Source organism: Mus musculus, chromosome 11, assembly GCF_000001635.26.
Source record: "Mus musculus strain C57BL/6J chromosome 11, GRCm38.p6 C57BL/6J".
Lineage (NCBI taxonomy): Eukaryota > Metazoa > Chordata > Mammalia > Rodentia > Muridae > Mus > Mus musculus.
In genome coordinates this window covers 9,631,068-9,644,775 of record NC_000077.6, presented here as the reverse complement: position 1 = coordinate 9,644,775, position 13,708 = coordinate 9,631,068, and the positions used below count along the sequence as shown (strand labels likewise).

General features: G+C 39.8%; 1 protein-coding gene across 2 annotated transcripts in view; it reads right to left on the bottom strand.

Moving 5' to 3' along the window:
• Abca13 (ATP-binding cassette, sub-family A (ABC1), member 13) overlaps positions 1-13,708 on the bottom strand; it is a 492,930-nt gene that overhangs the window by 40,096 nt on the left and 439,126 nt on the right. For both annotated transcript variants that reach the window (NM_178259.3, XM_006514706.4), the window contains one exon: positions 8,140-8,232. In NM_178259.3, the coding sequence (NP_839990.2) occupies positions 8,140-8,232 (93 nt within the window). The remainder of the gene's footprint in view (positions 1-8,139; positions 8,233-13,708) is intronic.

Genomic DNA, 13,708 nt, shown 5'->3' with positions numbered 1-13,708 from the left:
TTGTAATGAAACCCATTGAAAAACAAAAGCAGTGCATTCCCCTTTGGTAAAGTGACAGCTTGTGATGACATTTTTCATAATCTAAATTTCAAAGAGTAGAGGTGTCCCACCAGAATTCCCACCATGAGCAAGGCATGAGGCTGTGAATCTCTTCCCAGGTGATTAGGCTTGAACAACTTAATTTTGTTCGTGCAACATGATGTTGTGAAAACAAACGAGATATGGCATGAGTCAGCTGCTGTAAAGACACACTGAGGATGCAGGGCCACCTGTCTCTTCTTTAATAGCACGGTTTCTAGTAAAGAGAGTTAATTATGGATTACTTGAAGCAACTGAAGGATATGATGCTTTAAACCATAGCAAAGCACTTGAGAGTGGCATTCTGTAGTGCATGAATGCATAGCTCCCCATCACAGCACAAGGCATTGTATATGCTCATGTAGCAACTTCCGTTCCCATCTGTGAAACTGACATAAGTATATTGAATGATCTCTCTCACATTTAAGTGAGACAGTTCATTATTTGGTGATGGAGTCTTAATCTGAGCTTTTATGTTTATAGTGAGGTTTTATAAAAACATTAAATCAAAGTCACCACAATGGAGCATATGGTGTCACATAAGGTGGTATATTAATTTGCAGCTTCTCAGACAGTCAGAATTTGTAAGCTCAGAGAAATACCATTCTTCTTAGTTTTGAAAAGAAAATTCACCAACATCCTTACAGAAGACTATATTCCATGTTACATGGCGAACAAGCATACTTACAGTGGTAACAGTTCCCAGTTTAGAAGCTCAAAATGATAAAAATTCTCACATTCTTAAGGATTTTCTTTACCTTTTAAAAATCTTCGTTATTACTTATAACTAAGCAACCTTCATTTTCCTTCTCCCAGGTCAGGAGCTGGTCCAGTGCACTTCAGATTGTAAAGTTCACTGTCAGAAGCACGCTGGTTTTTTCCTTCCTGAGGGGACTGTTTATGACTCTCAGTCTTAAGTCTTCTTCAGTCAGTTCCAAGGCCAGAGAAGGAAGCAGGTGCTGCCTGCAGCTGTTGCTGGCTCCCTAAAGATGCATTACGAATCTGCGCGGTGAAGGCAGCGACCAGGGCTGTCAGGACTGCGCAAGGTACTACACTCAGAAGATTACAGACTGAATCCCTGACTGCCTGAGACAAAATATCAATACCCAAAGAGGTTAACATGAACACACACACACACATGCACACATGTATTCACACATGTGAGAGTGTGCATGTACAATAGAGAGATAGAGACAGAGACAGAGACAGAGCTTGCTCATAAAACTATGTCCACAATACAGAAGAAATACATTCTGCTGCAAGGGTGTTGGTGGATTTTCTTTTCAAAGCTAGAATAGTCCTTCACTTTAAGCTCACGAGCTGTGAGTGTTTGAAAAGTTGCAAACTGATACACACCTTATGTGACACTTCATTGTGGTGACTTTGACTATACAGGGCTGTTCAGAATCATGGCACTGATCATGAGACTTTTTTTTTTTTCAATTTCTGAAACATTTATTTCCAGGCATAAAACGGACACTGCCAACATACATCCTATCTTTTTTTCTCATATTCTAAATTTTTATTACTTTAATATTTTTACAATCTAGTCATTGCCCCCATCCCAGTCCACCCTCCCACAGTTTCTCATCCCATCCCCACCCCCTTTTCCAATAGCATGCCTCTCACCAGGCCTTCCCACTCCCTGAGGCCTCCCCTTTTCTAGGGCCTCAAGTCTCTCAGGGGTTATGCTAGGCACCTCCTCTCCCACTGAGGCCAAACCAGGCAATCCTCTGCTGTATCTGTGTCTGGGGCTTCGGACCAGTTCTTGTATGCTGCCTGATTGGTGACTCAGGATCACGAGACTTCTTGACCAAAGATTACAGGGGTTGGAGGAGCAGAGAAGAGAGCAAAGTTTGTGGGGAGGAAAACACGCAGCTTTCCCTATGAGCCCTCACCCCTGTAATGGACTGTAAGCCTATCTGGAAGTCATTGCCTGTTTTTGAAAGGATCTTCCCATCTCCATTAGCAATCAGTACTAAGCAAAATCAGAAAGACTCAAGATAACTCCTAAAAGTGATTCCTACCAGCAGGATCCCATTGTTGGTTCCTTTGAATTGAAATAATGGAGTGCATTAGTTAATGTTCTGTTGCTGTGACCAAAAGCAGCTTACAGAAGGAAGAGTTTGTTTAGCACATGATTCCAGAGGGATAAGAGTCAATCATGGCTGGGGGACACAGAAGCAAAAGGCAGAATGAAGAAGCTGAGAGATCGCTTGTCAATCACATAAAGGAAGTAGAAAGAGAGACAGAACTTGAAATGGGATGAACCTATCAACTCTCAAAGTCCTTAGCCACAACTGTGTACTTTCCATTAGGTTTCCATTACCTAACTCCCCCAAACAGTACTGCCAACAGAGGAGCACGTGTATCAATACATGAGCTTATGGGGGACATTTATTATTCTAACCACCACAAAGCTTTACCATATGATTTTTAAACTTGAACTTGGTTGGATCTCAGCTCTTAAGTGCAAACACCACTTTTAAGACATCTTGATTTTCAACCAACAAGACACCACAGAGGTTCCAGGGACTAAACCACCAAACAAAGAATACACATGTAGGGACTGATGGCTCCAGCTGCATATGTAGCAGAGGATGGCCTTATCTAGCATGATTGGATGCCCTTTGTCCTGTGAAGGCTCAACATAGGAGAATGCTAAGGCTGTGAGAAGGAAGTACATGGGTGGGTGGGAGAGCACTGTCATAGAAGCAGGGGAAGGAGGCTAGGATGGGGAAACCAGGAAAGTGGATAACATTTGAAGTGTAAACAAATAAAATATCCAATAAAATATTTTTAAAAAGACATCTAGATTTTCAAACTCTAAGTTTTAAGTCATTTTTTACCTACCTACAAGTATCATAGAATACACTTTAAAAAGTATACCATGAAAGCTCAGAGAACAACACATCTGCACAACAGCAGTATTAAGGAAATCAGGGATGAGTGATTTCCATGACTACATAACCCTGCTAATGAACCAAAGCTTAAACATTTAAGAACCACTTATGTTCCTCTTAGTATAGCTCTCCTGTATATTCCTAAGCCAAGGCTTCTAGCACAGGTTGTCACTGTGCTAGAACAGAATTAAGAAACACAGATGCTGAAGACAAAGTAATGCTGAGATAAAGAGCAACACTGTGTTCTCCCGGAACATGCCAGCTGCAAGTTGTAAGGGGGCAGATTCAAAGAAATTAAACATGATCAAGTAGGTCACTTGGAAGGGAAAGGTAGTCATATACTAAAAGTAAAAAGGAGGCCAACTCTACCGAGTGAAGGCAAAGACACCAGGGGAAAATGATGAGCATCAGCAAGGCCAGAGAAACAGGGGAGGAAGACTGGCCCGGAGCATCTGTGATGGAATTGAGTAGTCACTGGTGAGAGGTGGTCCAGGAGAGAGTACAAGTCATAGCCCAAGGTGGATTTAAAAGAGCACAAAGGATCCTTCAAGAAACCCTGGCTAAGAGAGTGCACAGTCCTTTGGCTTCAGGCCGTGTCCTTAAATCACACACAAGGGCTACACTAGGGTGCACTTCTCATAAGGACCCTAGAGGCTCTGCAAAGCAAGGCCAGCCCATGCCACAAAAGGTAAACCTGTGGTAAAAAAGACATCCATTTGTTTCTTTCTCCTGACATGATCTCTTCTCCTCTCAGATAAGGAATAAGAAAGGGTAGGAACCATTGTCCAGTCCTCTTCTGAAAATCTAAGTCCTCAGCCTCCCAATTTGATTCACCTAAATTTGTATGTTTTATGAGAACATGGAATAAAGGACATGACGCAGCCAAAGTCAGCCTGAAACGGGCCCCTGGGAGATGTCTGTCAATACTTTTGTTTTGTTTTGCTTTGTTTTGTTTTGTTTGTTACAGTTGGGGGGGGGGCTGCTGCAAGGGCTGTGGAACCTGTGAAGTAATCTTACATGCATAAGGCGACTTCACATAAAAAGGAATTGTTTGATCGACGAGGAAAGCAATGCCATTTGAGCAACTCCAGTACAGCCCCCCCCCCCCCATATCTCTCCCAGGTAGGTTCAGCACAGCCATCTTAGGTTTATTCTGCCTAGGGCTCCCTTGCATGGCAACTTTGAAATATAATTTTTTCTACTTGCTTTCCTACTATCATTTCCCCAGTTACAGGTTTTTAACCAATGAAATCTAGTATTTAATCTTCCTTTTGACAAGTGTTTCTATTCTTCAAGGCATGAGAGACAGCCACATCCTCAACACTCAAAGTATTCTTTCTGCTCAGATTGCCACAGTGTATAGGACCTCTAGGGTACATGCCTCATGAGCCCCGTGTGATGTCACCTGGCATACATGTGCTTCAAACTGAGAACTAAAATGGATATAGGCAGCCAAGCAACCTGCAGACCTTTTGCTAAGGAAGTTATTAAATGTCAAAAGTGAAATAGCTTTATATTTACTGAAAGCCCTCATGTCGATAACATTTCATAAATTATAACTTGGGTAAAAACTAACATCAGAGTAAAAATAAGAGCTTGCTTTCCACACACCCCCTTGGTTAGTGGGTCTACTACTGCCCTTTCTTCTGGGTCCTTTGCCACAGGCCATGGTCATCATTACACACAGTTCTATGTGAGTGGCTCTAAATCCAAAGCCACAGTTTCTGGTGTTACAACTCCATGAGGAATACATGTTGCTAACAGATGGTATTTAGATTGGTGCTGAGGTGACAGTCACTACTATAAGAAAGATTACACTACATCTAGCAATGGAGGGGCAGTCCAGTACCTCCGCAAAGCCTGAGCATCATGACTTCCTCTGTACATTATCACCAGTGACCTTCATAGAACCTCGAAGCTTAGCTTCATAGGATCCTGGAACAGATAATTATTTTCCTTTTGTGTGTTCTGATGCTACAGTAGGGGAGGGGGCACTTACTAGTTCTAGATAAACTTTCCTTCCAGAAGTAGTACTTTAAAGAAAGCAGTCCTCCTATAAATTTATTTCATAAAGGAAACCAACTGATGCAGTGCCCAACATCCCATTGCCTTCCAATTGGGACTTCATAACTAGGCTGTCATTCATCTGCCCTTTAAACTAGGGTCCCCACAGACCTAATTATTTATGCTCAAATCCCATAGTCTGTCTAATCCTATGCCCAATTGAACTGTGTCACTTGATTCCAATGGAAACATTGGAAGTCCTTGTGTACATTTTTTTTTACTTGTTTGTTTTTGAATTTTGGTTTTTAGTTTTTCTGAGACAGGGTTTCTCTGTGTAGCCCTGGCTGTCCTGGAACTCACTCTGTAGACCAGGCTGGCCTGGAACTCAGAAATCCGTCTCCCTCTGCCACCCAAATGCTGGGATTAAAGGCATGCACCACCACTGCCCAGCTCATTTTTTTTTCTAATGTAATTAACTATTTGTACATAGTCTCCCACGTGGTCTGTGTGGTCCCTAATTGGGCAAATTTGAGTAATGCATTATCTTTTCAAGGTGTTGGTTCCTGATTTGTAGAACTTTTAAAGCTGTGAAAAAAGAAAAAATCTGGTCTGAGCAAGCAACATGGTGAGACTCAAGTACAAATAGCTGCAGAAGAAGAATGGGTATATATTCTCAGGGGACCATCTCTGATTATTGGGTGCATGTGGCCTGTGCTTAGATTCTAAAGAAAAAAAAAAAGCCATACATACATGGTAGTCAGGACAATCAGGATAACAATGGGACACTATGTATAGGAAACTTGATCCAAAATACTAACACAGAGTGGGCAGCAAAGTCATTGCCACCAACTGAGGCAGGAAGATATCCCTGTTCCTGAGATCTGCCCCTACAGAGTCAGGGAGGTGGGCTAGGGAAGAGAGGAGTGAGCTCCTTGCTCCTTGCATGCAGCTACCGACACCCACTTCCCTTTATTACCAAGTACAAAGAAGAGGAGGAGGAGACCCTACATCAGTTCCTCCTTCCACATCAGTTTCCCATGGTGTTACTGACTCCAAGGTATAGAAATACAGGAGCAATCTCTTATGGTTTTATCACAATAGTATTTGCATGTGTTTATTTCTTACAGCCTTATTTGTTATGAAAAAATATAAACTGCATTCTTAAAAATTATATTAACTCATATTCTAGTGGCTATACCACAACCAGGTTTTGTTGAATAAATTTTATAATTTATATCTACCAGTAATTCAGTCTCAACCTACAACTTACATTCTCAGGAGCAAAGTTTAGAATGGGTAGACAATTTTAAGACTGCAGATGGTTTCAGGTAGTGGATGGCTCTTTCTATGAGTGTCTTCCCTCTGACATTTGTTGCCAACATTAGCAGAGAAGCAAACGGTCGGGAGCTGGACTTGAATTAATAAATCACCTGACAATCTGAACAGGCTATAAAGCTTTATACAAGCATTCATAAAGGTTACAGAGTGTGAACTGTTATTTTTTTCTGATGATACTTAATAAAGGTTAGCAGAGCACATAGTAACAATAGTTTCTAACAGGTTTATCTGCCAAATGATCAGCCACAAGCATAAGAAACAGCAAGGTAGACCCTTCCCATACCACAGTGCTCACTTGAAGCTACTAGAAACATGTCACCCACCCCTCGTATGCTCTTTTCATCCTGAACGGTAATGTTTTTCATAGTTACACATTATATATGTGCATATACACACACACCTAGCAGGAACATAAAACTGCGAAGAATGCTGCATAATTGCAATCTAAAAAATATTAAATGAAAGTAAAAAGCTGTGTCAACATGGAAGACTAAATTACTCCATAGTCAGAAGGATATGAGGAAAACAGAGAGGAACTGGGGGGGGGGGATAGAGGAAGAGGAAACTATAATCAGGATGTATTGTGTGATAAAGTATTTTCAATAAAAAGGGGGAAAGACTACATTTTTCTCTATAAAAATTATGATCAAATAAATTAAAGAAGATTAGAAAATCATTCAATGGATCAGTACAGGTGGCACAAAAGCCAGGACCTCTTACCATTCTACCAGAATACTAAAGTTTGGATCCCAGCACCCGCATTGGATGCTCACCCAAACCTATAAATCCAATTCAAATCCAAATCCAAATCCAAATCCAAGGGATACAATGTACCTTGCAGCCTCTGTAGATACCTGCACACACCCTTACATACACATGTTCATACACCCTTACACATATGTGTACATGCTCAAACACACACACACACACACAGAGAGAGAGAGAGAGAGAGAGAGAAAAGGGAAAGGAAAGGAAAGGAAAGGAAAGGAAAGGAAAGGAAAGGAAAGGAAAGGAAAGGAAAGGAAAGGAGGAGGAGGAGGAGGAAGAAAGAGAGAGACAGAGAGAGAAGAGAGAGAGAGAGAGGAAGAGGAAGAGAAAGAGGAAGAGGAAGAGGAAGAGGAAGAGGAAGAGGAAGAGGAAGAGAAAGAGAAAGAGAAAGAGAAAGAGAAAGAGAAAATTATTTAATGCATTCTAAAAGACAAGAGTTGTAATAAGTGTTCACAGAAACCCATCAGAAAATAATTACGTTTTCATGGAGTAAATGAAAGGAAAAAATGAAGAGATGGTTAATAGAAGAGAGATCCAACAGATTCATAAACACAGAAAAAGCCTTTAGTTCTTCATCAGCTGTGAGGAACCACAATGTCCCTCTTGCCCTCCTCTGTGGTCAGACACCTTTCTAAGCATACAGTTTATGGAAAGCAGGCATTCTGACACTGGCTGTGAGCAAGGTGCATAGCAATTCCAGCTTTTGATGAAGCACTCTGTGAGCAAGGAGGTCATTTTTTTCTCTAGGCTTAATCTGGACCTTTCAATCATCTTCTCTTCACAATTTTCGTCAAAACAATGAGGGCTCAGTGCCTTCTGGGCAAAAGGAAGCAAAATGTTTTAAGGAAACTGCCTGGGAGTTTCTGTGTCTTTGACTTGATAATTATAGTTATTTTAACTGGCCCTCAGCTTCCCAGGACCTTCATTCACTACTGAGTGCCAGGAGAAATTAATTGGACCAAACAGTTTGGAAAGACCCCTTGTTACAACAGGGCATCATGCTGCTGGATTGACAAGAAAAACTGAAACAGACAAAGAAACTCAATACCTGTTCTTGATGTGCTGGGGGGGCCCAAGACACCTAAAGCTGCCATCCACCATTATGGCCAGCCGAGTACACAGAGCCTCGCACTCTTCCATGCTGTGAGGAAATAAACAAGTAGAAATGAGCTGAGTCCTAAAGGTGTGAACCTTATTCAAGTTTCAAACATAAAAGAAGACACAAAACTAGCATTGGCCCAAATTATGGAACTTTTACTATATAACACTCATGAAAATGAAATAATGTGTTTTTAAAATTGCTAAGGTTTTATTTAAGTGGCCAATTATATCAGGGAATTATTAGCAAGTCTATGTGCCTGGACAAATAATCATTAATAAAAAATGCAGGAGAGAACTATTTATAATCCTCAAAACTATGAAATATGTGTGTAAGAGATGTTAACGAGCATGTAGTTTCTTTAAAAAGAGAATTATGTAATTTCATTGACAAGCAGACATGAAATCTTGAGTTAATAGGATCAATAACAAGGGAAAGAATGAATATTTCAAAAATGGGAAACATAATCTGAAAATGAGTAAAATATGGGTCCCCTTATTTGTTATCAAACACGAAGGGGTCAACTTGGGAACCATATGCAGGTAAACAACGAAATGGAATCATCAGTTCTATGTACATATTTGTGCAGACATATACATAGTATGTGTGTCAGTAATAATCAAAGAAAAAGAAGCTATCAATTTGAGAGTCACAAGGTCACATGAGAGGGGCTGAAGGACGGCTATGTGGGAATGGCCAGAGGGAGGAGAGGGAAGGTGGATAGTGAAGTTGTTCTATTTTAATAAAATAATGTATAGAAATTTGAAAGAATATATTTCATTGAAGTAGGACCTATAATTTTTAAAAAGTTTTATATTTTAATAGCATGTAAAATATGATATAAAATACTAAAAATAAACTTTTACTTTGTAACTATAATTTATTAAAATTATAAAATTATTTTAATATTAGTGTAGCATTATAAAGGTTTATTATTCATAACTACTATTACTATGAGCTATAAATTATAACATGCAGTTGTAATTTGATGCAAATCAAAATGTAATCACCCCCATGAAAGTGAAAACTTAGCTTAGAATTACTTAGACAAAGGAAACTGAAAAAAGTTATGAGAGAAGATTGCGCTATAATACTCTGTTACAAAAATGGAGCACACTAAACTCATACCAGTGAAATGGCATTAGAACAAAAAAGGCCCAAGCATATGATAGGTAGTAGAAATTCTAAAGTAATTTATATATGAGGATGCACTTTCTAAACATAACAATGTAGAAGGTGTAGATACTTGACAATTCAAAATCCCAGTCTTCTAACAAGAGTGTCAGAACCCAGTGAACTAGCATTTAAAAGACACTGGAGAATATTCATCCTTGAATGGGATGTCTACATCACACCCACTTGCCCAAGGTTTGGGAATCATTGTAGGGATGAGGTCAAAGCCAGAGGTTGTTAGTGTCTTGAAGGAAACAGCATCTTCTAGACAAAAAACGGCAGATGCACATATCAACTCACAGTGATTACAGCAGCATGCAGAAAACCTGCAAAAACCTAAGCCAGACAAAATCCAAGCAAGAAGTGGGGAAAGTGGTCATTAAGTCCTACTCCTAGTCAATAGGTATCCTTCAATGATGTAACCTGAGTAAGTCAACTATGCTCCAGTGGGTAGCCAGACTCCCACAAACAATATAAACAGAATAAACCAGACTTTTTGGATTAAACAGAATTGAGGACACAAAGTTGGACAGGTAAGGAAGGTGAAGGGGTATCTGGGATAATCATACCCATTGTCTGGAATTCTCAAAGAATTAAGAAAATTAAAAATCTAATTTAGTACACTAAATAGTTAGTAAACAAAAAATAAATCAACAGACCATGAGCTATTCAATCCCAGATGTCCTTTCCCTTTTAGTCTATTCCAAATGGAAAAAAAAATGAGTTGTCAAATCAATAAAGTGTGTAGTTGATTACAGATATTTCCTTCAGAAATTCAAAATGGGTCATCTCATATATAGACAGTAGAATAAAAATGCCATACATCTTGAAAATTATATTTGGCAATGATTCATATTCTAGGAACTAGGAAATGCAAACTGTGAGTTATATAACCACTTATTTATGATACCTCTAGTGAGGACAGCTGCTGGGAGCCTGAGGACATCCCTGCCCTATAGAGACCTCAACTCGGGTCTGCTCTTTCTTTGACTACTCCACAGGAAGAAATTTCAGGTGAATCAGGGTGAAGTGAAATAGAAAGTTTATTAAGAACACAGGGAAGTACACAGGAAAAGCTGTTCACACTGAAGACCTCACAGGCTTCTCTAGAGAGTCCTGCTTAAGCATCTCACACTTTAACGTGTTTCTATGGCTTTTAAAGCTGCACTACTTAACAGTCATTTATAAAAGTTTAACACTGTAAGCAAAGCCTAAAAATTAATCCAAGTTTGACTTTAACATTTGTTTAACAGGTTTCTGATCGTGTTGTGGGAAGAATACCAAGTCATTCCTGTATTACTTTCTTAAATGTACTCTGGACAAATAGATGTCCACGTCATTATTAGCGTGAGTTCCAACCTCGAAGTAAATGCCTTAGCAGGTCTAAGTGGATTGTATCACATGTTGAACACATGAACTACATAGCATATTGGTCCAACAAAACCTGAGCCTGAAGCTCAGGGCAAAGAATTTGATTTTTTTTTTAATAAAAAGAAGACTATAGATAGCCTGAAAATGGTAACAGTGAAATCAACCATGGGCCATTTACTTAACAACAAAGTAGGCATGAACTTTCCTGCCTGGATGGTCATCCTGCCTGGTACAGATATGTGGTGAGCTGAGACTGTGATTTAAAGCATTATACTGGAACTTTGGTGTCAGCATTGGGTGTGTGAGGAGAAAGCTGAATGTCCTTCTTACTCTCCATTTTCTGGCCCATGTTTTCCCAAGATGCCGTGTGTTAAGGAATATATAGAGGAAAACACTGCATAAAAATCACAGAATTGGCCGGGCATGGTGATGCACGCCTTTAATCCCAGCACTCCGGAGGCAAGGGCAGGCAGATTTCTGAGTTCGAGGCCAGCCTGGTCTACAAAGTGAGTTCCAGCACAGCCAGGGCTATACAGAGAAACCCTGTCTCGAAAAAGAAAAAGAAAAACAAACAAAAAACAAAAACAAAAAGAAAAAAAAAGAAAAGAAAAATCACAGAATTGCTTTCCTGACCCTCTGTGAACAGAAATATGTAGCAGTGGGGTATAGGGAACTGGGGGTAGGCACTAAAAAGTCCCAGATGCTGGGGAAGCTCCTAGGACTCCACAGCAATGACTTTAGCTGAAATACCCAACAAAGAGAAGATAGAACCTGTAGAGTCCACCTCCAGTAAATAGGTAGAGGTCTGAGTTGAGGGATGGGGCTACCCACTCACCTCAAAATGGTTAACCCAGAAATGTTCCTGTACAAAGGAAGACAGGGACAAAAAGTGGAGCAGAAACTGAAGAAAAGACCATCTAGAGATTGCCCGACTTAGGGATCCATCCATCTCAGACACCAAATCCTAACACTATTGCTGATGCCAAGAAGCGCTTGCTGATAGGAGCCTGGTATGGCTGTTCCCTAAGAGGTTCTACCAGCACCTGACTAATATAAATGAACATACTCACAGCCAACCATCTGACTAAGCCCAGAGACCCCAACATAAGAGTTACTGGAAGGACTGAAGGAGCTAAAGGGGATTGCAACCCCACACAAAGAACAATATCAACTAACTGAACCACTCAGAGATCCCAGTGACTAAACCACCAAAGAAGAGCATACATGGAGGGAGGGAGGACTCCAGATACATACGTAGCAGGGGATGGCCTTTATGACATCAATGGGAGGGGAGGCCCTTGGTCCTATGGAGGCTTGATGCCCCAGCATAGAGGGATTCTAGAGTTGTGAGGTGGGAGTGAGTGAGTGAGTGGGTGGGTGGAGTAGCACCCTCATAGACTAGGCTAAGGGTAGAGGAAGGATAGGATGGGGGTTGTGGAGGGGTAACTAGGAAGGTAGATATCATTTGAAATGTAAACAAGCAAAATGATTGATTAAAAAAAACCATAGAATCATACAAGCCTCCCTTGAGTCATTCATGTCTTTATAGTTTATGAATAGGGAGAAATCAATCTGCATATATGCAAATTATGATATTGACGTGAAAGCAAATGAATAGAAGAAGGAAAGAGAGATATTGCAATGATTTATGGTTTTTTGAGAGAATAGCTCATAGTAATTACGTATATATTATGAGAAATAGAAAGATTTTTCATCATGGACTTTAAGCCCCAAGCCTGGTGCCAGCAACAGATGTGAACAGAGTCTGTGCATCAATGGACAGTCGCTAAAACTCCAGAGCAACGTGAACATCTGGAGCAAGAGTGAGTATATACTCATTACTATAAAGTCAAATAACTGTCAAATGTATTTGTTTCAGCAAAATTTTCCATTTGGAAGAGAAAAAAAAAAACAAAAACAAAAACAAAAACTCACGTGTGGTACTTCTGGCTACATCTGAGTGGGGAAATAATTGAATAATTATCTCTAAAGCCAGCTACAAAACAGGACATATTTAAGAAAACAGCCATTTCAGAACTCCAGGAATAGACCAAAGGCACTTAGATATGTAACTCTGTGAGGATGATGCCAAAAAGCCACTGCACAATGAGAAGATAATAATCTGTACCTGCAAGTTATGGACCACGATCTCCCTACCCAGATTCATCAACAGGCCACTTAGGGACAGAGAGGAAAGGCCAGGAGATGAACTGTAGAACTCACCAGAAACCTACACACAGTTTCAAGAAGGGAGAAGGAAGAATCAGAGGATTCCCACATCAATAGAAACCATCCAGTCTTGGAATAAATTTCAGGGTAAGAAATGAAACAAAACAGACAAATACTACATTAAAATATGGCTATAGCTGCAAAATTATGTTCAGTATTTATAGATACAATGTTATCTAATGTGTCTATTCTTCAATAAAAAGGTTACACGGACAATAGACTATACAACCTTTATCATTTCTATGTTACAGTTAATCCACAGCCTTCTAGTAAATTTTCAGTGATAGGAGTCACAAAGAACTCTTTGTCAAGCTTAACCTAGTTTAATTCAAAATGAGCAAAGGAAGAAACTAGGAAAATTTCTAAAAATATTGAAAATTAAAGAACATTTCTAAAGAAACCATGTATCAGGAGCCAATCACAGAGGAGACCGAGAAACATTTTGAGTGAATCAAAACTTCAGTAGGGGAAGAAAGAAGCTGGTGAAGAGACCCAGCTTGTTAGTAGAGCCTCCCTGAAAGGCCTGGAATTGAGACAGTGCTATGTGCTGTGTGCAGGAGCATATCCCAGCGAGGAAGAGGAGACTATCAACAATAAACCTCCAATAATGCAATGGGAAATTAGTAGTTTCCCCACAAAATCAGTTCTAGAACAATTGACTATCCAAATGCATGAAAGTAAGTTGATACCCTTCCCATATACTATACATAAAATAGCTTTAAATATATCAAAAATTATTAAAACC